Source organism: Acanthisitta chloris, unplaced genomic scaffold (genome assembly GCF_000695815.1).
Source record: "Acanthisitta chloris isolate BGI_N310 unplaced genomic scaffold, ASM69581v1 scaffold42078, whole genome shotgun sequence".
NCBI lineage: Eukaryota > Metazoa > Chordata > Aves > Passeriformes > Acanthisittidae > Acanthisitta > Acanthisitta chloris.
This window is the reverse complement of record NW_008686217.1, coordinates 8,434-33,725: the sequence shown is the minus strand read 5'-3', so window position 1 is coordinate 33,725 and position 25,292 is coordinate 8,434. Positions and strand designations below refer to the sequence as shown.

Here is a 25,292-nt window from a genome sequence, read left to right as displayed (position 1 = left end):
GCGCCTGCCGCGGGAATGGGACGGAGCGCGGAGCATCCCGCGCGGCTCTGCTGTGCCTCCCGGTGCCTCTCGGTGCCTCTCTGGCTGGCGTTAGCACCGCGGACGGTGTTGGCGTTTGTTTCCCTCCCCCGCGCAGCCGCGTGGAGCTTTGGAGCCCCTTTGGGAGCCCCCATTGCCTCTCGTCGCTTGTAGGTGGCCACAGCTATAGGTCTGAATCAGTTTTGCGAAGGGTCTATGCAGGTTTCCAAGGACTGCACTGGGTTTGTTGCTGCGTGTTTATATCCTGGTGTATGTTTTGTTGTTTGCCGTTTATCAGTGCTGAGCACCCTCTGCGTTCTCTGATTCCACGTGTGATAGCTGCAGTTAGATATTGCGGAATGAGAGACCTTGAAATAACAAAAGTAATCAGTGTGCTGCAAGGAGCATCACCTCAGGAAATTAAGGACTCTGTGGTGTTACACCCTGGTTGCTCTCAGCCAGCACAGAGAGCTGTTTTACCTGCTCTGTGGTCAATCCTTGTCCCTGCTCTGCCAGCCAGGGGTCTCAAAAATACTTCACCATCTCCTCTGCCTCTTTCAGAGAGAGATGAGCATCTGTGCAAAGAATGGTGCTACAGCTGTGAGTGCCATGGAGTGGGCAGCAGGTGGAAAAGGTGTATGTGAGGGCAGCAAGGTGAACATTTTCTTCCAGCTGTGGGTATGGATACGTTTGGGAGGCAGGGAAACTTGGTTTGAGGGTTTTGTCTCAGCCAGATCACTTCTCCAGGGGAATATGGGAGCTGAGCAATACCATAGGATGGCAAAGGGTAGGAACAAGCAGATGAGGAAGGAGAGAGCTGAATGAGTTGGAGCTTAACTGATGGAGAAACCAGGTGAGGGTTCACTGCAGTGCATGAGTCTCTGTGACTCAGGTGGAAGATGTCCCTGCACGTGTCAGGGGGATGGAACTAGATGACCTTTGAGGTCCTTTCCGACCCAAACCATCCAGTGATGGTTCATGACTGAAATGACTTGCACAACCTCACAAGACCATTTGTGTTAGAGCAAATGGTGCTGCTTTTTGTGACAAGAACTCAATCATCTCGCAGTGGCTTCAGCATTTTTGACAAATGGCTTATTTTTATCTTAAAACTCCTGTCTCACTCATTTGATATCTGAGCAACAGACAGAGGATGTGGTGACAGCATTTACCATTTGAATTTATTGCACTCCAACTTTGTTATGATAGCAAAAGGATATATAAAGTTTTCTGGATCTGTATTACAACCAGTTGTTTAGTAGCAAATGTGACAGTTCCTGTCTCTGTTTCCCAGGGAGATGACAGCCTGTCTGTGATAACCTGTGAGTCAGACACAGAAATGGTGAGTTTGGATTAATGCCTCAAGAGGCCTCTTGGGGTGTTCTGCACATGCTGCATCTGCAGGTGCCTCCTGCTCACCAGGGCAGCCTGCAAAGAGGGGAGCTAACAATGTTACCGCATGTACTTTGATTCACAAACCTCCTCTGATTCCAGGTGCAATTCTGGCTTCTAAAATCTCAGCACTGGGGGCTGAATTGATGCTTCGTAGTATCATAGTGTATTAAGGGGTTGGAATGGACCTTGGAGATCTGAAGGGGCTACAAGGAAGCTGGAGAAGGACTCTTTGTTAGGAACTGCAATGACAGGACAAGGAGTAATGGGGATAAATTGAAAGAGGGAAATCTAGACTAGATGATTAGGAAGAAGTTTTCCCTGTGAGGGTGGTGAGACACTGGCACAGGTTGCCCAGGGAGGCTGTGGCTGCCCCAACCCTGGCAGTGTTCACAGCCAGGTTGGATGAGCCTTGAGCAACCTGCTCTGGTGGGAGGTGTCTCTGCCCAGGGCAGGGGGTTGGGGCTGGATGGTCTCTAAACTCCATTCCAACTCCTTAACATGCTATAATATTGTGATGCTGTCAAGTTGTGGGCCTAAGTAATCCTTTTACAGCATTTTGATGGAATTGTATATCTCTTTCCTTTAACTCAGCAGTTCTGCAGATCAGCCTCTACTCTGGGATCATCTTGAATTTGTTGCTACTTGTATTTGATACTGATGGGGAAGGTCTTAGTGCTCTGAGCATGAATCAACTATTTATCTACTTGAGTAGGCACCACTTTAATTCTGGTGACCGTTGCTGTGGCCAAATCTGCATATACTTAATGCTGCTGTTTTTCTTTTCTATAGAAAACATTTTCTGTTTTTAGAACAAGTGATTTTCATAGAAAATGGAGATTGAAGCAAGTTTTGAGATTTATAATGGAATCTTAAGTGTTGAATATTTTAGTTACATAAAAAATCTGTTTCTCTTTCAGAAGTTAAAGAAGAAGATTCTTCACAAGCCTCCAAAGTCACCAAGTGAGTGTTCCAAAATTTTTTCTTCTGTTTCTGTGATTGCAAAACAAGATGGGTTCGTGGGATGCAGGAACTGGGAGATTTCCTTGAGACAACATCTTGTTATTCTCTTCAGAATTATTCACTGCCGTGTGCTGAGCTCACCTCTCTGAGATTTGTTCTCTAACCAAGTGTGACTTGTACAGGCTAAATATTGAAGTTGATGGTTTAGTTGTAATTCTTGATTCTCCAGTATAAACTACCTTCTATTAGTAAGTTTTCTGAACTTTTCTCTTTGTTTTTTGGAGTAATGCTGATACGTGCTGTGTAGAAAGAATCTGGAATTACTGGACCTTCCTCCCACCCAGTAGATATCTGTGTGTGTGTATTTTAGCAGTTCTCTGTTCCATTTGTTGAGGTGGTTGTTGTGTTGGTTTTTTTTTTCACATGACCTCAGAAGTCCAATGTTATTATTAGATCTACAGTTTTAATATGGGTTTCGTCCTTTTTCTCCTGGGTTTTATGTTTCTTACTGTACTTTTCCAGTTACCTTCTTTTTCAGGCTTCCAGTGAGTGTTTAAAAGAAGATTTTACCTTAAAGTGTTGTTATTAACCACATTAATTTAGCTGTGCAGGTATCTTAAGGATGCCTCTCCAAACTATACATGCCAATATTCCTGAATGCAATGAATTGTGTTACTGTCACTGTGCCTCTTTCTGAGCCTCTCAGTTCTTAGGAATGGTATTTTTCCTATACAGTGTTTTCTGGGTTTTTTGTTCCTTCATGTGTGCCAGTGTGTAGTATGCTGTTAAATTCTATTTTTATGAGTAGTAGGACTGTGTCTGGGAGCTTTGAAGCACAAGATTGTGAACTCGAGCTTTTTAAGGCAACACTGAGATGTTTACTTTTGCTGTAGAGTCTCCATACAGCTCTAGCACACAACTGTATTCCAAAAAAGCCACAGCCTGGAGGTCTCCACAAGGAACAGGCAGTGCATGTTTCGAGAGTGCAGCTGGAAAAAACCCAAGGCAGATGTGGTCGGGATCACTGAAACAAGGTATTAGTATAGAAATGTTATCTGGGTAAAATTCAGTGTTGTGCACAGCTTAGCATATCAACTCTTACAAAATAGATTTGTATTTGATTAAAGGCTACACAGGAATTCATTTTGCTGATATTTGTTTGGGTGGTTGGAGTTATCTGATCTTGAGCATTGGAATTTATAGAGTGAATAATTAACAGCATCTGGAGCTTTCTGTGTTGAATTTGCTTAGAATAAATCCACAAATTGAATTCACAATTATCCCTGATTTTTGCATTTTTGTACCATTTTTGTTGGCAGGAGTGAGCCATCCTCTGAAATCAGATGTTGACATGGGGCATACTAGAACTAACCTTTCCAGTAGCACTCCAGAATATTTGAAGGAAGCTCTAGGAATGAAGAAGCCAAAACATTCTCGTTCTTCTAGTAATGGTAAACTCTGTAATGCTGTGGTAGATAAAAGTTAATGATCTTCCCCCCCCCCCCCCGTAAAAACACACATTGCTTGAGATCTGAGCTTTAGTAAAGCCAGAGCCATTTCAGTTCAGCCTGTGTTAAAACATATGTGTCAAAATATGATCCATGAGATGCTACTTGAGATTTCTAAATTGGTTGAGGCAGGGGGTCCCAGTTTTTTTGGAGCAATGAATCACTATCAGCTTTCAGAACTCTTGCAAATTGCCATGCATTTGCAGCTGAAAACATCGTACAGAGAATAAGGTTCAATGGGACAGCTGTAGACAATTTATTGTGACTTTGCAAAACATAGTTTAGGAACCATTGATAGAAACCATCTGCCTGCCTGAAATTCCATGTAATTGACTCCTTTTACTCCTTCTCTAGAAAGTGTTTTATCATGTGGTTGTGATATTAAAATCAAATGAGTTTTATGAGAAGAGCAAACTTGAAAACTTTTTATCCTGCTTTTCTTAAAGGAGAACTGTGAACTTTAAAATTCCACTTCCATTTAAACTGACACCTTTGCTCTTACTGGTAGTACACAGTTTCTGGTAATTTTAAAAGATGATAGACTTGTACACATCAGTCATAAATAGAAAAATGTATTCTGGACATCTTTTAAAAATCTCTTGTAAATAATGGATGTGTTGGGATGAGAAGGCTGAAGTCTGTGAAGTTTCTGTCTTTCTTGAGATGGATGTTTTAATATAGCAGACAGAGAAGAGAAGGAATGAGGAGAAATTGGCTGTAAAATCTGGCATGAGTTTCATGCAGTAACACTTCCATGTCTAAAATTAATTTCCTTGCTGATTCTTCTTCTTTTAGAGGAAAAAAAAAAGGTGCTGTTCTAAAGATTTTCCTTTCACTGTAAGATTTCTGGTTAGTTAAAAATACCTCTTTGGGATCTACTTATTTTACATACCCCTTTCTGTAGGCTACATTCCTGGAACTCCTGACTACAAAGAAAAAGAAGATATGTATGATGAAATTATAGAACTGAAAAAGGTACAGTCTCTCTGATACTTAGAGAAAAAGTCACAGCATTGCTCCTTCCACCTGTAGATGCTCCAGAGTACTTTAGTTTCTACAACTGGGACATCCACCAAAGGCTTTGCATTCATAATGTAAGGCTAAACTAAAATTGGATGCTGAAAAGGTTCATTGTCTTTGGTTTCTTTGTCCAGACCTCCCTCCCCTCCCACCTTCCATTACCCATTTGCCATCACTAACAGTTTGTCAGGTGAGGTTAGTGCAGTGCATGGAGATGAGGGTTGGGCATGGTGAACACTGGGGGTACCTCTAGGCAAATGTCTTGGCTGTAGTAGATCTTTTGTGTAAGCTTGCCTTTCTGGTAAACCTTTTATCTTTCCACAGGAAAACTCTGTATGTTCCTATTGCTGAAATGAGAACTGTGCTTAGGATTTTTCTCCTTTCTTTCAGACAATACATGCTCAGAAGAATGAGGGAGATCGGATGAAAACGAAGCTCCGTCGACTGGAGGAGGAAAACAATAGGAAGGATAGACAGATTGAACAACTGTTGGATCCTTCCAGGGTGATTATTTCTTGGAGGGATAAAAGTGGGGCATAAGAGCGTGAGCCTGTAGTGTCTTCACTCCTAGGAATGATGAGCAGGAGTATGAGAGGAGGTTGGTTGGTGTGAGGGCATTTCTGGTTTGTGTATCTCAGCTCACCAGTCCAGCTCAGTTCCAAGGAACATTGTGCCATGTGGTGCAGATAAGTTCATTTAGCAAAGATCCCTTTAATTTCTGAAGGTAAATGAAAATGCTGTCTCTCCAGGGACCCACTTTGAGTATTTTCTCTGAGACCAGAAGGGATTTAACCTCTTGCAGGGTAACTGATGCATGCAGTCCTGAGACTTGACCACAAAGCAGCAGAGCAGCCCTGTCACAGCCTTGAGGCTGAGAAGCATTTGTGGTTATAGTGAGTCTCACTGAATTTCTTAGGGGTGTCACTTTCTGTGTGCAGATCTGCATCTGGGGAGAAATGTGCTAGTATAAGACAATGAGCATAGGACTTCAGAGCTTCAGCTGTGGACTATGAAGTGACTGTGAAGTTGAATAGGCTAGAAAATTTTGAGACAAGAGCTTGGCAGTAGAATAAAGCAGCAGTGTTGGTCACTTGCTCTTTCTGTCATCTCTTGCAGGGCTCTGAGCTGGCACGAGCTTTGTCAGAAAAGAAGACTGATAATGGATGGGTAATTGTGTCTTCATTGCCTTTGGCTTTAATTTTTCCTTTTTTCTTCTTGCCAAGATGAAACACTACTAAAAAAATAAAGTGAAGTAAGAAAGGATAGGCAATTAAGGAATCATGTAACCTTTATCTCTAGAGTCAGGTAAGGAACCAGTAGCAAAGATGTAGAATTACCATTATTTTAGGGAGCCTTCTTTGGCATTGTCATGAGTCTGCTTAGGGAGCATTCTCCCTATTATTTGCTGCTTTGAATGTAGTAATAGGCAGAGTTGTTTTTATTTTTTGTGACTGTGTATAGATATTGCTAAGCTGATTATGTTACCACAGGTGTGTTAGGGATCTGATTTCATTAGTGTTATCTTTGCACAATGTATGGTTTACAAAGTACTGAAGTAGGTGGGAATAAGTATATCTGGTTAGGTAAAATATATAAAGTTAGGTCTAGATCATGGAGAAGTGGAACTTCTATGAAGGACTCTTGGAGGATTCATGAACTCTTTATTCTTTGCATAGGTGGTCGGTGGATTAAAGCAGAAGATCCTCAAGCTTGAACAGCAGTGCAAGGAGAAAGACGACACTATTGAGTATGACTTTGAGGGAGGTTTGGGGTAGAGGCTTCTTTTGAACGAGCTCATAGAAAGAATTTGAAATCCATGTTGTTTTTCATGTGTTCTTCTGTTCTTTAAGACATTTAAATAAACTCTGAGAACGTATTAGCAGTTATAAACCACCCACTCAGAAACTGTGAACCAACAGGTGCTGCAGTGTCTTTGCTGCTCTGACTGGATTCTTTTTGTGTTGTTCTATTTTCAGCAACTTCCAGGCAGATGTGAAGACCAATAATTTGGAAGAAGTGAGGTTAGCTATGGAAACCTACTACGAAGAGGTATGTCTGGCAGGTCCTGAATGGAGGAGAGGAAGCTGTGAAGTTGTAGGATAAATGAAATGCTTTAGACAGGTTTCTTACAGCTTAGCTGCACCTGCCATTGGAATCAGATTTTCATAGATAGTCTCATAGCTCCAACTGTACTGAAAAAATGTTTTTCTTCACTAAGTTGAGTGTATTAAACAGAAAGGGAAATAAAGAAATTAAAATGCATCCATAATGTAATGTCTAGATGAAAACCAATGTAACAGAAGCCTGATATTGAGTGATGGCATCATTACCTCTGCTACTACCCAAAGAATCTTGTTCTAGTTTTCACCTAATGGACAAATGTGTTGCATTAGCAATGTCAGCTTCCACAGCTCGCTCCTTAATGGAATCTGTGTTCCACAGGTCCATCGTCTCCAGCTCCTCCTGGCAAAGTCTGAGACTATGAGGAAAAAGTATGTTTAATTCTTTCGTGGCAAATGCTTGTGTGTATGTGTTTGATATATTATTTGTGTACTCCTTTGACTGATAGAAAACTACTGCATGGGAATAGTTTGTTATTTAGATTGCTGGACTTGCTTTTTGGTGCTGCTTTGGTTGGCTCCACAGCCTTGGCACATGTCTTAGTCACGTTTTTTTTCTTGTAGGTAGATCATTTTGTGGATGTGGAAAAATACTAGAGCTATTTAAAAAGCACATGATAGCTCTGAAAATTTATCTCTCTTAAATAAAATCCATCTTCCCCCATAATCACACCTATTCTGGCATCACTGGTGATTGAAACAAACTCACTGCATGTTTGGCATTTTACTCTTGAGTCAGTTCTGCATCTTGCTCTAGGGTTTATGCTGCAAAGAAAGTATTTTTGGAGTAAACATTATTTTCCTGAGGTACAGAGAGACAGGTCTGCAAGTCAGAGTAGCTTTTGTGAGATATCCATGAGTAGCACCACCAAGAACTGTCAGAGAAGCTTGTACTGGTGCTTGTCACTGGTGTGCAGGTGTGTGAAGGTGAATGGGCCATAGAGGAAATAAAGATAAAAGCACAAAGGTAGAAGACAAACCTCCAGTAAGAGCAAATTAAAAGCATCAAGGCAAGTGACCTGAGAAGAGGTAAGACTGTCTCAGGGGATAGAAAAATTTGTTACCACACCACTTCAAAATGTGCTTGACCTCTTAGTGTTAAGTACTGTCTTCATGTTGGGTGTGATTATATAGATTGATAGAAACAGGAGAACTCTTTAAGGTCATTATGGATATTGCTTATGTTTCCCTAATTCACTGTTGCTTGTGGATTGAAAACTGCAATTTGTTTTGTCACTGTTATAAAAAAATAATGCTCTCTTGGCTCAGGCATGCAGTGCCCAACCTCTGGAGGCTGTAAGCCATCACACCTCATTTATTTACAGGTGAAAATGAGTCATCAGGTCACCCCTTGTCCTCATTTATTCGTAGCTTCAAAAAGCAGTGGTCAAGGCAGTCTCTCTCCATTGTGTGACTGTCAGTCTCTGCTTGAGAGGCTGAGCACTGAAATAATAAATGATGTTGAAGGTCAGGACTGTGGCACACCGGAAGAGTTGTGGGAGAGTGTTTGTTTCATGATGCTTGTCTACATCATTTCTGGCTGAAGTGAATGGCATTTAGCTCCCCTAGTGCTAATGCTGCAGTATGATTATTTATGTCAGGCTGTAGTATCCATTTATAGCTGGAAGCTAGGCAGCCTTTCAAGTTCTCAAAATGGTCTGAAATTCTTTCATTTAGGTTTTGATGAGCCTAAAATACTGGTGGTATGGATATGATTTCTCTAATTTCTGTCACTGCCTGGTTTTGGTGGTGTGTTATGTTTTGGTTTTGGCTCTTTTTTTTCCTCCTGCCTGGGACAGCTGTGTGAATAGTAATCCACAACATCTGGACAGCCTTATCTGTTTGTTTTTATGGCTTCATTTCCTTTCAATTTCTAAAAAAGGAGATAAAATCCAGCTTTTTCGCTCTGATATGCTCACTCTAGGCTCTATTCCTCTTTACCTTGTCATTATTCCAGTGGATGAGATGTAAGGTTCCTTCACAAACTATTTTGTGAGTGTCACTGACAGTGGCACTTACCCAAAATTAGGTCCATGAATTACTTCAGACCTTTGTTTCCAGAAGTAAGTTTTAAAGAATTTTCTCATAGCAATAAAGAACAAAGGCTGCTCCTCCTTTGTTCTCTGCTTTTAAGTTAACTTTCTGCTTTTGACCCCATTTCCAAGTGCAGAGGGCAGGGACACCCAAAAACGGCTCAAGGCACTGAATTCTGCTGTCCTGAGACTGTCCAGGAACATCAAGGAATTGCAGACTGAGAATCGGAGACTGAAGGAAGATCTGGATCATGTGCTCAGCAGTTCTCCTTCCGGTAAAACAAAAAGTATGTACTGAAAAGTTGGGGAACATGGAACAAGGGATTGAGGTCCATATGAAAGATGTTGGAGAGTAGGACCTACACTGATGGAAATAAGGGTGCTGTTGGAAAGGTGAAGATTTAAGAGGGACAAAGGTTGGAATGGTTGCCCAGGGAGGCTGTGGCTGCCCTAACCCTGGCAGTGTTCACAGCCAGGTTGGATGAAGCCTTGAGCAACCTGCTCTGGTGGGAGGTGTCCCTGCCCAGGGCAGGGGGTTGGGGCTGGATGATCTCTAAGGTCCTTTCCAACACCCTAACATACTTTGAAGCTATGAAATGAGACCTTTCATACAGGAATCTCTTTAGATCTACTGTTCCAGTCAGACCTGGCTTTCCTTTCTTATTCTCCCTGAGAATTCTGGACTGGAATGACTTGAGGACTTTACATTTTATTGGAAAGTTCTAAAGTGATTAAAAACTGATAAATACGAACGATTTATATGTATTTCTTTTTATATTGATTGAATGGGTTTATATCGAGTCAGATATTTTAAAGTTGACATTCAGAGGTCTTTAGATGATCTTTATGGACAAAAGTTTCAAAAAGCAAGAACAGTGTTGACCCACTGATGTAGTTTCATGTTTAAAGCTTTGTAATTGTGTTTAGCTTACAGTGAGTGGAGCAAACAGAGGCTGGTGAGGAAGATTTCAGAGCTAGAAAAAGTAAGTGATCATCATCATGTGGCCTTACCTGTCTTGGAACAGAGAATGCAGAACCACTGCCTTGTGCTCTTGGCATGTCATCCTTCCATGTACCCTTGTGCATTCTGCCTCATCCATGTCATCTGATGTCTGTAGCATGTGCCCTTCCTCCCTGTTCCCTTTTATCATACTTGCCATATATAGCTGCACATTTTAGAATTAACTTCCATTTGATCTTTTCTCATGGCCTAAATAAAGTCATTTTATACTATATTGAATTTTCCTTTTGTATTTTCCATGTCAATTTACCCTGCTTAGAAAGTATGTGCCATGGAGAGCACCAGGGTGTCATCAGCAGATAGTGAGTCATCACAGTTCCCTGCTGTGCCATCTTCACCTTCTGTGCACCTGGATCATTCAGGCTCCCAACAGGTAGACCATGTTGAGGAATGTTGTCGCCTCCAAAGGCAAGTGAAGAAGCTAAAGAGTGATAGGAAAGCACTTCAAAACCTCCTGCTTAGTAAAGAGTAAGTGTGACTCTTGTCTGGGATGTTCTTTTGTAGGTGTGAATTATTTCATTATTTCCTATCATGGTATGAAGTGATGTAATAAATACTTCACATTTTCAGCAAGAAAATGAATTTTGAGGCTCCCTTCAGCTTTTGTTTCAAAAGCTTCTTCTAATCCTACTCTTGTTGTAGAGTTACGTTGCAGAAAGAAAGGTCAGAGGATGAAAACTGAGAATTTCTGCTTGTTTCTAACACATTTTTCAAGGCTTATTTTTCTGCCAATCGCACTGAAGACCCATTGGAGGGTTATGCGTCTCTTTGTGCAGCTCCTTCTTATCAGTATTTTGCTGTAAAAATTTGTGGGTTTTTCAACATGATTTCATAGAATCATAGAATTTTAAGGAGTTGGAATGGAGCTTAGCGATCATCCAGCCCCAACCCCCTGCCCTGGGCAGGGACACCTCCCACCAGAGCAGGTTGCTCAAGGCTCATCCAACCTGGCTGTGAACACTGCCAGGGTTGGGGCAGCCACAGCCTCCCTGGGCAGCCTGGGACAGTGTCTCACCACCCTCACAGGGAAAACATCTGCCTAAGATCTAACCTAAATTTCCACTCCTTCAACTTGATCTCGTTACCCCTTGTCCTGACACTGCAGCTCCTAACAGAGTCCCTCTCTGACTCCCCTGTAGGCCCTGATCTGCCACTTTGTCCACTTAAACTGCTTCTGCCATGTGATGCACTGTGGTTTCTTTTCTCCCCAGTAAGCAACTGATTTGCAGTTGGTCTTGCTTGTTTGCTGTATCAGGGCAGAGAGGTTAATCTGATCCTGAGCAGAGATGTGCACATATGTAGGTGGTGTTGCTAAGCCACTCTCTGTCTCCTGTGTCCACTCACCTCTGAGCAAAGATGCACAGCGAGAGCATGTGAAAAGGCCTTTTGCTTCTGAGCAGTGTGTGCTCAGGTTTTGTTTAAAATGGAAAATTAAACATTTAGTTACTCAACAAATTTGAGAAAACCTAATTATTTAGAAGTTTAAACAAAAAAAAAACCTGCTTTGTTGAAGTATGAAGGTTTTAAGTATACTTAGATTTCCTTATATCTTTGTAGATTAGATATCAAACAGTTACTGCAGGCTAAGGCTGAAGTGGAGCTGGAGCTGCAGAAGTGGAAGAATAAGGTGGAAGAAAAGAGTCCAGAAGAGCAGACATTAAGGTATCACACTCTGTATTAATAGATCCTTTCAAAGCCAAAAAGAAATCTATTAAAGTATAATTCTTTTTTGAAGTGTCTCAAAATCCATAGGAGCTCATCTGAGCTGCAGGAAGCTGGGAATTCTTTTAAGCAGAACTGGTTTGGAGGAATAGAGTAAGTTACTAGGGGAAGAATTCTATAGAGTGGTTTCAGAGGAGGTGGAAGGCTGAGTAGTGTAGTAAAAGTAAGAATTAAATGATCATAAAATGAATAAGAGAAATGGAAAAAGCTGTGTTGGGCTCAGACATTTTTTCCCTAAGGAAAAATTGTAGTATCTTTACCTTAGCCTGTGCTCCTAGACCACTGCCAGTGTGTCATCCCAGTTACTGCATGTGTTCTGTGTAACTGTTGGTAATAATCCTGTGCAAGGGTGGCAAAAAAGAGTGACTTCAGTATTGTTCTGTAAGAAAAGACTTTGACTGACAAATACAAAACAGTAGCAGATCTGGATGCAGTATTAATAGTATCAAGGGTACCTCTGTAACCTTGATAATTTTAACCTAAGGCTGTGCTATCACAACCTGAGAGCTGCTGATACCTGTCTGTTGCTATGAGCATAGGGATCTTGTTATCCTGAACAATTTCCCACTTTAGTCTTAAGAAAAAAACCCCAAACCCAAAAGCAACCAAATGTTATGAAATAGTTTCAGTATTTTCAAAGCAGAAGCAACAGAAAATACCTAGCTATAAGTATCTTTCCTTTTCCAGCTATAGTGAGGAACTGAGAGCTGCTGATACCTGTCTGTTGCTATGAGCATAGGGATCTTGTTATCCTGAACAATTTCCCACTTTAGTCTTAAGAAAAAAACCCCAAACCCAAAAGCAACCAAATGTTATGAAATAGTTTCAGTATTTTCAAAGCAGAAGCAACAGAAAATACCTAGCTATAAGTATCTTTCCTTTTCCAGCTATAGTGAGGAAATCCAGAAGCTGGAATGTAGGGTGGAAACTGGAGTCCAAAATGGAAGAAGAGAAAAGACAAATGGGAGAAGATACAGTGGAAAAGCTCAATAAGGTACAGACATATGGGTTTTTTGTGGTTTGGGGTTTTTTTCATCCTTGCATCTAACAAGTATTTCAAATTGAACTGATAGTCTCAATAGCTGCTGGTGTTTTCTTTTCAGAGAGGCATTAAATCTTAGAGATTCTGAATGATGGCTGGTCCCCAACATTTGTTGCTAAGTTGTTTGAATAATTACCACTGCAACTTGGGGGTTTTTTTGAAGCTGTTCTCTTAGTGATTCTCTGCCTCACCAGTGCTTTTGCTCTTGTTCAGTGTAATGTTGCAAAAAGCTTCAACTTTTAAGTTTTTGGGGGTTTTCCTCATACTTTAAAAATAAGAAAAGACAGCAACCCATTTGCAGTTTTGCTTGTGTCTTCTTATAACATCTAAACCCATTAGCTAACTTCAGTTTTGTAGAGGGAGGGAGGCCTTGTAGGAGTTGACAGCTACAGGCTAGAGACACAGGTGAGTGCTCACTGGCAAAAGACAAAAAACCCTTCTCAGTGATTTTTATGCTGCTCAGGTCATTCTCAGGGCACATGTGCTGTCCAGTCAGAACATAATAATTTGCTTTTCTGTTTGGATGGAAGTGAGGTACCCTCTCACGGGAAGGTTTACAGGCTGTAGAGCAGTAATCATGAAAATTGAGGGGGTTTTAATTCATATTTGAGTGAAGAATTAAGGAAGATGTCAATGCAATAAAATAAACTCTTATCCCTTTTGAACTGAAGTTTTTCTAGAGTTGAGTTATCCATAACCTCTTCTGTCTGGATTTTCCCATATCTAATAAATCTATTTGTGCATCTGTTAATCCTGGACAGTCTTAAACGTGGCTTTGTAATCAGTTGGTTGTTCTGTGAAATATGACTGAACTTGATGTCTTTGCAATCTTCTGTCCCTCTGCCAGGTGTGGGATGTGGCCAAGTAGAGATGGATGGGCACTGCCAGAGCTGCTCTCAGAGCTCTGTGGTCATGTTCATCTCATTCACTAAATACTAGTTGGAAATTATTCCTGGGGATTTTGGTTGCACTTAAAAATAAATAGACCCTGATATACACATAGTAAAAGTGTGAATAAAAATGTCCACTAGCTTAAGAGGCTTTGAGTTTTGATATACTGTGCAATTCTGTAGATTCTTTTTCATGTGCTATAGGCTAGAGAATGTTTTGAATACCAAATAACTTCAGTCTCTAAAAACAGCCAACAAACAGCTCCTTTTTCCCTCTGCAGACTATATATATTCTTGGCCAGTAACCATCCACTTATTGAAATGTTCCCATTATTTGTAATTATCACTAAGTTCCTACCAATTTTTCATTTTAATAGTAGGTTGTCATTTTTAATATGACATGATCCATTTGCTAAACTTAAGCCTGTAACTTGCCTTTTTTTAGGTTATAAATAAACCCTTTTCACAGAATCAGGAGAGGTTTTTTCAGTCTATAAAATCTCTTGTTCCTCTACGTAAAATTTTACACCAACAAATTAAATTAGTCTTCTAAACTTGCTGTTAACTTTTTTTTTTGGGCAAGTGAGCTATGACAATTGGTGTAGGATAATCAGGGATCAAAAGGATCAGATGGTGAGAGGTGGAATATGCAACCACACCTCAGAGGAAACAACTGGAACAGAATCTTGTTTTGTTCTTGCTTTTTCTTTTTCCTCTAATTAATTTCTTCAAGACAGAAGAGTAGGGTTATGCCAATTTACACTGTTTTGTCAGTGTTGTATCATGAGCAACTAATCAGTGAGCTTAAACAGATGATTATGGAGCCATAGTTGCCAGGATGAGAAATTAGAGAACTCCCTGGTTAATTAAGACTTGTCTTTCCTGGAAAAGAACTGGTAAATTAGGTAACCTGATGTTGGGTCTGTTGCTAACATACAAACCATTTCTGATCATGGAAGCAGAGGGTTAGCAGAGCCTTAGCAATGCAGAGAAACATTGGAGTATGTGTGAATGAAAACTTTGCCATTCCCACGTTCTGCTAAGGGCAAAAAGGGGGAGAGGAATGTGTTTCACTCTAACAGTCATTAGCTGATGAGTTTGAACATGAGCAGGATTCACAACCAAGAGTTTCCTCTTGAACTTCCGTCTGCCCTGCAGGCAGGATGAGCTCTGGTGCTGGTTTTCCTGAGTCATTAGTAACCTGTTTCCCTCAGAGCTTTGTGTCTTTACTGTACTAACCTAAAGATTTTCCTTCGCAGCCTTCACCAGGCTCCACAGATAAAGGCAAAGAAGATCACAGGGAAGAACAAGCAGCCAAAATCATCCAGAGACACTGGAAGATGTACAAAAACAAGGTGAGATTCTCCTATCAGGGAACAGCAAGAACATCCCCTCTGAATCTTACTCTTGTTTTGGCATCTATCCACACATCTGAAAAGACTAGAAGATTTTTTTTTCCTTAAGTTTGCTGTTTGTTTTCAGGGGGAGGTGGGACAAGGGTGTTTTTACTGTTGGAATGTCTTTATTAGGTTTTCACATAGACCTTTTTCATTTCAGAAGGAAGAAATTGCTCTGGATGAGGTGAGTGTTTATGACACCCAACAAAACAGTAAACCAGATTTAATTCAAAACAAAGCACAAGCAAGCAACTTTTTTTATCCTTAAAGATGGTTTATTATAATATTAATTGTACCAAGATCATGTTTGTTCTTCAGGCTGTTTCATCATCTTCCTTCTGACATCGTGATGTTGTTTCATGTATCTTGTCAAAGTGTTCCCCTCTTGCTCTCATGTTCTCTGTACTTGGTACCTTCTGCAAGATGAATGCTCTGAAAACATGGAACAGGAAAGTTTTTCCGAGTTAGATAATTCTAATGATACTTTAATTTTCACTAAGATGAGTCTTGAGAAATATTTGAAGTTGGATCTGAAGCTTTTGCTAAGGAGAAATGTCTCTGAGGATTATGGGGAGATTGAGAAGTTTGTCAGACAAAGTCACTTTTTGATAAATGTTTTGCTCAAAGGTTTTGATTAAACTGTTTTGTTTGGGTTTTTTTCAAACAGCACAATGTAATATCTTGGCTGTGTTTCTTCCAGAACATTAAAAATCCACTTTCAGGAATTAGGGCTAATTCTCACCATGTGACACAGACATTCTGCTTTACATCTAAATACTTTTGGTTGATTACAATCCAGTAAAATCCCTGAGTGGAGAGGAAAGACCGAGGATCAGCGTAACTACCACAATGGTCTGCGAGGCTTGGCTTGAATTCTGCTTGTACTAGAGCATCCCAGAGCCTGCTGGGAGGCCAAAATCCAGTGTGGGAATGGGAGCATGTTGCTCTATTGGTGAAATACCAGGCTGGTGTTGGTAGCTAGAACTTAACTACATTTGATATGATTAATCCTGAATACCTCCCAGGTGGAATTTAAACCCTGGAGATGTATGTCTGTGGGTTATCTTTTCCAGAAGCTAACACCTCCTTCTCTCCACACCAGGCAGTTGTTGTGCTTCAGGCAGCTTTCAGAGGACATTTAGCTCGACAGAAACTGTTCCAGAATAACAGGCTGCATGATGCAAAACCTCACAACCAGGTAACTGCAGGGGCAAATGAGTATCCTGACATCCCACTGTGTTTAGCTTGCAGTGTAAGGGCTGTACTTCCAGGCTTAATTCTCTGAGTCACCTGGTGATGTTGTTTTAATGTGCTGGTTGGCAGCACCACTGTAATTCCAGAAAGATACTGAGCGTATTCCCTGGCCTCCCTTTCCACCTTCTCTAGTTCACACTTTTTGTTAGATGTAAAGTTTTAATTCCTCAGTGGTCTGGACTGTAACTAAGTCTCTTTTTTTTCTGGTTCTTTCTTTTAACTCTTTAATTCAGAGTTTTATTGAAAACTGTACCTGCTCTCAAGGATTCACTACTGAGTCTTTCTAGTAATAGATAAACTTTTTTTCACTGATGTTCAGAAGTAAGAACCTGGAAAGCATCTTTGATTGGACTGAAAAATAAAAGAGTCTTGATGTGATGTGCTCAACCAAAGACTTGCAGTGTCCTCTGTCATGTCCAACTCATTGCGGATTACTTAGTTTTGAATATGCAAATATGGCATTACCAATTAAATATTCAGTTTCTGTAAATCATTTGCCAAGTTAAATAAGCATCCTTTGGACCTTTAGCAGGCTAAAGTTCACTTGTAATTCTACATCCAGGTTGTCCATCTGGTTGCACTTTATATGCTCTTTCAGTTCAGCAAACTGGCCCAAGGTAGTAGGACTCAATACTTTGCTTAGCACACGCAGAAGATAGACCCATTAAGAAGGATGTCTTACCTCCTTCATCTTCAAAAGGTTTCCTTCCTGGAAAATAAATGAATTTTCCTTGCAGGTGTTTGCTCTTTCATTAATTGAATGCTGATGCTTCAAAGATTTGCATTGCCTGCTGATTTAGTCTTACAGAACCTTAAAGACTGCAGACCAAAAGATGGGAATGTTTGTTCTGCTGCCACTTGCACAATCAGGAGTAAGATTGTGAAAGGTTTTGTCAAGCTTCTGTGCAATCTGAAAGGTCAGTTTTCTTTAATCTGATTGCTTTGCAGACCTCCTGTGTGTCTTCCATGTCAGACTCCTCGAGCTTGTCTTCTGATTGCAAGGAGCGAGATGAGATTGTCACATTCATCCAGTCCATTTTCAGGGCTCACTTAGCACGTACAGAACTGCTTGAGGAGAGGTAAGTGAGGAGCAGATATTTCTGCAACTTGCAGTAGCAACGTTGTTTTTATTGCAGGAGAGTAGTTTTTTAATAGAATTTTAGTGTGGGTTCCTTAGCAGAGAATGAGAACAAGGCCAGTGTTACAACAAACACAAGGGAGAACTTGCTCCTGAGAAAATCCAAAGGGTATGCAACCAAAAGGAGTTTTGTGGCAGCAAAAGTCTTCCCATATCCTGCTGCATGTTGTCTTCCATAGCAGTGAGTAAAAGTAAAGTAAAATAATTACTCTTTGGGAAAAAAAATTCCTGTGTCTAGTGCACCTTCTTAATGTGTGAATCTGGAGCCCTGACACGTACAGGTTAAGGGTTAAGCTGAAACACCATCAAAAGACTTAGCTCAGGCAGAGTGCACTGATTTGCTTATAGCTTCAGTTTATGGTGACTCTGTCTTGAAAAATACTTCCTTTCTCTCCAGGGTTTACTACTTTGAAAGTTTTTTATATTGGCTGCCATGGTTACAGGAATGTTACATAGCTGTCACCTCACTTTGGTGTTTGGGGTCACTTCTGCAGGTGATGAGCTTTGTCTCTTGGAGGGCAGCACACAAGAAACTTCTCAGCACACCCTCTGAAGACAGACTGCAGACACTGTTCTGTGCCTCATGCTATGAGTGTGTCTCTTTGCAGACCTTCTGTGTCCAGTGCACTGAGTGAGAAAACAGATTCTGCCGTTTGCAGTACAGAGAAGAAAGCAGGCCCAGCAGCTCTCCAGAGACTTCCTTCAATCTTCATGTCATCTCTTCCTGGTAATCTCATTTCCCTGTGTTCAGAAGGATGTCTGTTTTGAGTGGGTGCACACACAGTTTGACAGAGAACATGTGCACGTGCACGCACACGTGCAAACGCACACTTGTACGGTGTGTGTGGCTCCATTTGATGGCCTGTCACTCATCCTGGCACGTGCAGTTCCTTACACCAAGGAGAAAAGCTCTGACAGTGGCAGTATCAGCTTCCTCACGGTGCTTTGTCTTTTTGTCACAACTGTGCTTTGGAAGGTCTCTCTGGTGTAAGTGGTAATTACTCAAGGAACATGGTGTTCCCCTCTATTGCCTCTCTACTTCCTTTTCAGCCTTCCCAGTCCTGTAGCTGTAGTTTGGTACTTTCCACTGTGCTTTTGGGCTCTTAGCCATAGACAAGTTGAGAATGTTTTCATCATCCTGAGTTAGTTTGTGAAGAGCACAGACATCTGGTAAAAACAACCATACTAGGCAGCCACGTTTTTCAGCAGTTGTGCAGTAAGGGGAAAAATGAAGTCCTAGATGACATTGCCAACTTGTACTACTGTAAAACAAACTGAGGAAATGTGTCTTTTTTTTTAATGGCTTTTATGCCATTTGGTTTTCTTCTTGAATTCTTTCATGCTGTTTGTGAGAAGATAGAGTTAAAGCCAAAGAGGCTTTTAGGAGGATGTTAGATTAGAAGCACTGAGTGGGAAAGGCAAGACAATGCTGCAGATAAGACACCCTTAGACTTGCAGCTTCAAAGGAGTTAAAACCAAATTTTAAAAGGTTGGTTCTATCCACATTTAAGGCTTTTGTAGACCAGTAGTGGGGAAAAAAAGAGCAACTTTGAGTGTGACCTGAGAAACATTGACTTGTTTTTTGTCAATGAAAAGCTGACAGTCCCTGCAGACTAGCTCAGAAACAGAAACTGCTGTAAGCAGTGAGGCTGTTTCTCCAAGATAGGAGATGGGGAATAAGCCAGATTTGCAGGGGTTGTGAAAACAGAGGTTACACTTCAGGGAAAAAAATGTGTTTAAAAAATTCTGCTGTGTTCCATATTCAGAGGCACATTCTGCTTTGTGAAAGGAGTAAGCAGTACTTTCTTCTGAAGATGTTTGATTTTTGAGTGATTTCAATTTTGTCTAGTGACAGTATCCAGGAAAAAAAAATGCTGCAGCACCTTGTTTTGCCTGAGCTCTACTGCAGTAGTCATTACTGGCATGCTCAGTCTAAACCCAGAGTAAATCAGTTGTGAAATTCTACCCAGGCAGAAAGAATCACTTGAACATGCTCAGTGCTTCTAAGGCCCAAAGAAGGCTGTAAGATGAACTAGTCCTGTAAATGCAGTAGTATGAATACCAACAGAGCACAGTCATTGTCTAGCTATGAAGTCTCCAAACCTAAGTTTTATTACAGATTATGATGACAAATTGATGAGTGAAAAAGTTCTGGAATGGTTTATACTGAAAGAGACACAGAGGAAACCATAAGCTTTCAAACTTCTGCCTTGCAGTCCCTTACTGGTGAATATCAAAAAAGAGAGATTTGGAGCAAAGCAGGTTATATTTACTGCTGATTTGATGAATATGAGAGATATTTTCAAAATCTGGGATGAGGATAGAACATATCCAGCTCACTTGTGGAGAGACATACTGGATGTGTCTTCTAACTGCACAACTGACCAACAGACCATCTTGGACTAAGCTCTCTGAAGTATTAGGTCCTGGTGCATTGGAGCATTTAACCAAACTCTCCCAAAAGTCAAATTGAACTGCAGTGACAGGACAAGAGGTAATGGATAAAACTGAAGGAGGGAACTTTAGATTACATATTAGGAAGAAGCTTTTGCTGTGAGGGTGGTGAGACACTGGCACAGGTTGCCCAGGGAGGCTGTGGCTGCCCCAGCCCTGGCAGTGTTCACAGCCAGGTTGGCTAAAGCCTTGAGCAACCTGCTCTGGTGGGAGGTGTCCCTGCTCATGGCAGGGGGTTGAGACTAGGTGGTCTATAAGGTCCATTCCAACCTCTTAACATACTATGATACTGTTAATTGGGAAAAACTTGCTAAAGGAAGGAGAACATTCTGGTGTAAATGTCACTTCTCTGAAGAAATGTGACCCCTTGGTGATCTGTTTGGTTATACAGGTTGTTTGCTATGTGCATTCATGTAGTTTAAACTAAAGTTAACTTGAAGTCCACCTTCTGCCATTCCTAGCTCATGACTGATATAAAAGTCCCCTGGCAAAATTGGGGTTTGCTGGTAGATAGGGGCTTCAGGGGTCATCCTGCAGCTTGGAAAGTACATGGGACAAGGAGCTTGTTGAGGAGCTGAGTGATTTAAAGCAATCAAATTCTTTTAGCTTTAAATCATGCAGCTGCTGAACAAACTCTTGCTTCATTTGTCCCAAGTCCAGACTTGCATTTCCTGACCTCTAGGTCTTAGAATGATCTTAAACTATGAGTGAATGTATATATATAATTTCAACCCTTTGGGCATTATTTTGAGAGGAATGGAGAAGATTGAAAATATGTTTTTAAAAACCTTATGTATCTGCTAGAATGAATGTATGTAATCCTGGTTTAGCACTGCTGACTTGGACTTCATTGTTTGCATCAGGTTAGAAGTCTGTTTTCTAAAATAAAAAATTAATTAAAAGAAGTTCAGTGTAGCATTCAGTGTTGCTTTGCTTGTCTTCAGCATGTGAACAGTGCTTGGAGATTTTATAAAGCCATTTCTGCTGTTTCCCATGAAATGGAACAGATATTAACTATTCAGTCTGTGAAACCTGCTGTTTCGTTTCGTTCTGTCAGGGGACTGACAGGCAGGAAGAATGTTCTGTACATGCACAGCAATCCTGATGAAGGGCAGGATTTCTCTCTGCACATTCCTGGCCACTCTGACTGCAACTGTTCACTTCATTTGAGGCTTTTCTGAAACCAAAATGAATTTGCATACAACCCTGAACTCTAATCAATACTTACCCTCCATAAGCACCAAGATAAAGTTGTCTCTGAAGTACATTAAAATGAAGATGAGCACAAGAAAATCTCACACATCAAGAGCAGGATATAATTGAGAGTGATTTGGATAATACTGAGCTGTTTCATGTATAATATGTTTATTGTTGTAGTTGCTTCTTCTGGTTATCACTTCTGCTTTTGGGAGTTCCCTTTGCTCCTCCATATCACCAGTGCTATTCTCATAAATCTTCCTGAAAAATTCTGACATTTTGTGTTGACTGATGCAGAGAAAAAATTCACTTAACTATAGAGTCATGTGTTTCTTTGCTTCTGTAGGTTGAGGCCAAGGTAAAGGCCTCCCTGCATTCTTCCTTGCCATTCACAGGCCCTCTGTCTGTCACTCTTTTTCTATTTCTGGGCCACTTGTGGTTCCCTTTCTCTATTCCACATTCCAGTTGCTGTCTATCCCTGCTCTTCCATACCAGGAAGTTTTTTTCCTGTGTCAGGAATCTCTTCAGCACAGGCCCCATGGCATGTCTGTTCCCCCCAGGTGATAATCTGTGTGTGGCTTCTTGCCTGTTTCCTCTCTCTACCACAAGTTGTTTTGATTTGTTTTCTTCTCTGGGAAAGTCTTTTCAGAGAGTTTATATTTGAAACTGAAAAATCAGTGGAGCTGAGGGGAGAATATAGTGTTAGGAGGTATTAATAGCTGAGGGGAGGATATTGTGCTAAAAGGTATTAATAGCAGTCATCATTTAGTTCATGGATCTCTTGCAGAGGGGATATAAACTGCTGGTTCTGCTCTTCAGGTGTCAGGAACTTGTTAGGTGTTGGTTTTATCCCTCTGATTTTCCAGTATTTTCTGGGATCATTAGGGCTCTATCTGTTCACACCCTGAATGTTTCTTCCAGCTTTGGAATGGATGAGATGAATAGAAACAAACATCCAGAAAAGTGGCAAAGAAGCAAAATAGAAAACTAAAGGAAAAACCTCTCATGATGTGGTCGTTGTTTTTATTGACATTATGGTATTACAGCATAGGAATGGTAATTTTGATGTATTGCAGGTAGGTATAAGGATGAAGTACAGTGGCTGAGAGCTTCTGTCTCTTTTTGGATCTCTTTTCCCTTTGTCCATCTAGATCTGACTCAGGTTCTCAGTGTGACCTTTGTGCTTAGCTTCAGCTTGGCTCAATTTTTCCTTTTCTGGCCATGAACTAAATATTTGTTTTTATAACCTGCAATTGCTTCAGTATTGAATTGCTTTACTTAACCAGAAGACCATAGTATGTTAAGAGGTTGGAGTGGACCTTGGAGATCATCCAGCCCCAGCCCCCTGCCCTGGGCAGGGACACCTCCCACCAGAGCAGGTTGCTCAAGGCTTTAGCCAACCTGGCTGTGAACACTGCCAGGGTTGGGGCAGCCACAGCCTCCCTGGGCAACCTGTGCCAGTGTCTCACCATCCTCACAGAGAAAACTTCTGCCTAATATCTAGCCTAAATTAGCCTCTTTCAATTTATCCCCATTACTCCTTGTCCTGTCACTACAGTGTCTAACAAAGAGCTGTACTTGGTGACTCATTTGGTGGTGTGTAACCCCTTGCAAGAGATTGAAAGGCAGTAAGACAAATCCCATGTGGTCAGTCTGTCAGCTCACCACTTGCCATGAGTGCTGGTTCATCAAAGAATAGTTCTGTGCTGAAAAAGATAGATCAGTTATCCATAGCTGTAGGTAAGTCTGGAAACGTAATGGCTCAGAGAATATCACTTCCCACCAGGGCTTGTTTTTGTCAATGTTGTTTATTGATGACCTTGTTTCCTCTGTAATTATTTCAGGCAGGTCCTTGGAGAGGCAGTCACAGCCTGTTCCCTCCCTGCCTGTGGATGAAGCTCACTCAGATGATTCTGATGATATTGTTGTTGTCTCTCCCTTGTTGCAGATGAAGAAAAGCTACTCCCACTTCTAAGTTTTGGTAACAGGCTCCGGTGATCTGGAATTATTTGATTCACAAGCAAAATTATTTGTACCAAGATAAAACATATCAAAGATGGGAAAAGGGGGAATGTCAGCCTCTTTTTAATGGCAGTTGACATTGTTTCAACCATAAATGAGTAATTCTTTGATATGTCATCTCTGCAGACTTCATGGCTAAAAGCCACTGACTTTTAACTCTCCTGGTACACAGACAGTTTGGATTTAAAATCTCAACCAAAACATTTGAATGTTTTGTTTCCCAATGAGGATTATAAATTCAGTTGCCAGACTGAAATGAAAGGAGTAAAGCCTTAAGCTATTTTATGTCAAACAAAGTTTTGTTTCAGGTCAACTCAAATCATTTGTTTGATCAGAAAGTGGTTAATGCCATGGCTCCAATTTTCAGCCTACATGCACAGAGGGGGGTACAGCTGGTGTTTGTTACCTGGGCCTCCCTAGTGAAAGTTTTACTGTGTCATATTTTAATATCTGTTTTGTTTATTTTTATACTGAACATTTACAGTCTGTGCAGACCTTGTAAAGGCTTTTAGAAAGCCATTTCTTTGTCATAGGGCTATTCTAGGCCTACTGTATCAGCTGGCTTTTCTTATTTATTGCTTGTTTCATGTGTGCTTGGGATGATCTGTGTTGAACTGTTTTGTATTTGCAATGTCTGATCACATAATCAGGTTTTTGGATTTGTCAGGGCAGGTGTGTAATAGCAGGAGTGTTCTGTGAAGGATACCCTTGTGACTGCTGTTTCTGCTTATGAATCACAAATTTGAGTGCATTATGCAGGGTCAACTCCAATATGGGAAAACATTTGACATAGGAGATAGGACTGTCTGAAACATTCACCTGACTAGATTGCTCATGCACTGAGGGGAAGAGCTAAGTGCATGAGCAATGAGGGGACAAGCACTAAGGTTTTAAGTCTAATGTTGCTTTGCTGTTGATCTCTCTTCTCAGTGCTACCTTTGCCTGTGCACACCTGCATGGTAAGTCCAGTCCCTGTCTGGGAGAGGGATCCCAGTACAGAGCCATCTTCTGTCCTCAGGTAAAGCTACCAGGCTGGTGCTGGAAAGCATGGACAGTGCCCACTCTGCTCTGTGGGCTGTGGATTAGGATAATAAGCAAAATCTGATCCATGCAGTTGGGTTTGGGAACAGAAGGAGTAGGTTGGATTATAGCAAGTTAAGATTGCATCCAGAAATAACACTGACAATATTGTCCAGGGAAAGACCAAAGACCTAATGGGCTGTGGAGAAGATATCAGAGGAGTCTTTGCAGATCTTCTATGCAGACTATACTTTTTGACTGGATAGTTCCTATTGTCATACCAACATCCTTCAAAGGCATTAAAATGTGTGTGTGGGTTTTTTTTTAAGGTGAACTAGATAAATCATTATATTTATTGGAAGGAGAATTTAATTTTACAAGCACACCGTGAAGGTTTTCTGGAAACCCTGATGGTTTCTTTGTCATCAAAGAGTAATAAAGTCTCCTGTAAACAGAAAGCACACTCTTAAATATAAGATTTTTATCACCTTTTCTTTTCTAAATTAAAAGTCAGTCCCCACTGTTTTGCAGAATACCAATAAGTCAGAGCTGTCTCAGTTCTGTGATTCCAATGAAGCACTATCTGGGGCTTATCATAGTTTGTGCCAGTACTTGCAGCCAAAGAGGAAACTGGATGGCTGCAGCACAATGCAGCTGATTTCATTTAATCCCATCAGTGGAAATGCTGCCTGTGCTATTTCCAAAGGCAGTTTTGGGAGCTCTCCATACCCAAAGCAGTCTGAAGAATGTCATTTGCACTCCCCATGGGTGAATTTTTCCTGCTGGTGCTTTGGTCACATGACTGTCATCTGCAGAAAGGGTAAAAACATAGATAAAATAAAAGGGATAGAATCCTCTTGGTGAAAGCTGAGATCTGTTTCCCTCTGTTTCTGGAAGTCATGTTAAGAAAAAGGGTCGTTTTGCTAAATGGAAGCAGAACTGCATTGAGTTCCTTGTGTATAATATATCAAGTCTGTAACTGTGACTCTGTCATGGATCTCCAGAGAGAGTAACTGGAGCTGAGGTCTGACACATTAAGGGGAGAGTATGTAGTGTGTCAGGACCAAGACTGATACCAAAT

General features: G+C 41.0%; 1 protein-coding gene across 1 annotated transcript; it reads left to right on the top strand.

The window, feature by feature from the left end:
• Positions 1 to 579: 579 nt before the first annotated feature.
• On the top strand, positions 580 to 23,144 carry IQCE (IQ motif containing E; the record flags this gene model as incomplete). The annotated part of the gene is given in 24 exon segments (XM_009080016.1): positions 580 to 696; positions 1,313 to 1,360; positions 2,331 to 2,373; positions 3,267 to 3,407; positions 3,693 to 3,824; positions 4,786 to 4,856; positions 5,292 to 5,405; positions 6,018 to 6,068; positions 6,578 to 6,648; positions 6,878 to 6,950; positions 7,344 to 7,393; positions 9,187 to 9,341; positions 9,982 to 10,037; positions 10,335 to 10,543; positions 11,633 to 11,737; positions 12,691 to 12,720; positions 12,722 to 12,791; positions 14,989 to 15,084; positions 15,287 to 15,310; positions 16,229 to 16,340; positions 17,327 to 17,459; positions 18,127 to 18,245; positions 20,896 to 20,908; positions 23,018 to 23,144. Coding segments are annotated over 24 exon segments (2,160 nt in total), but the record flags the coding sequence as incomplete, so codon positions are not given.
• Positions 23,145 to 25,292: the final 2,148 nt, after the last annotated feature.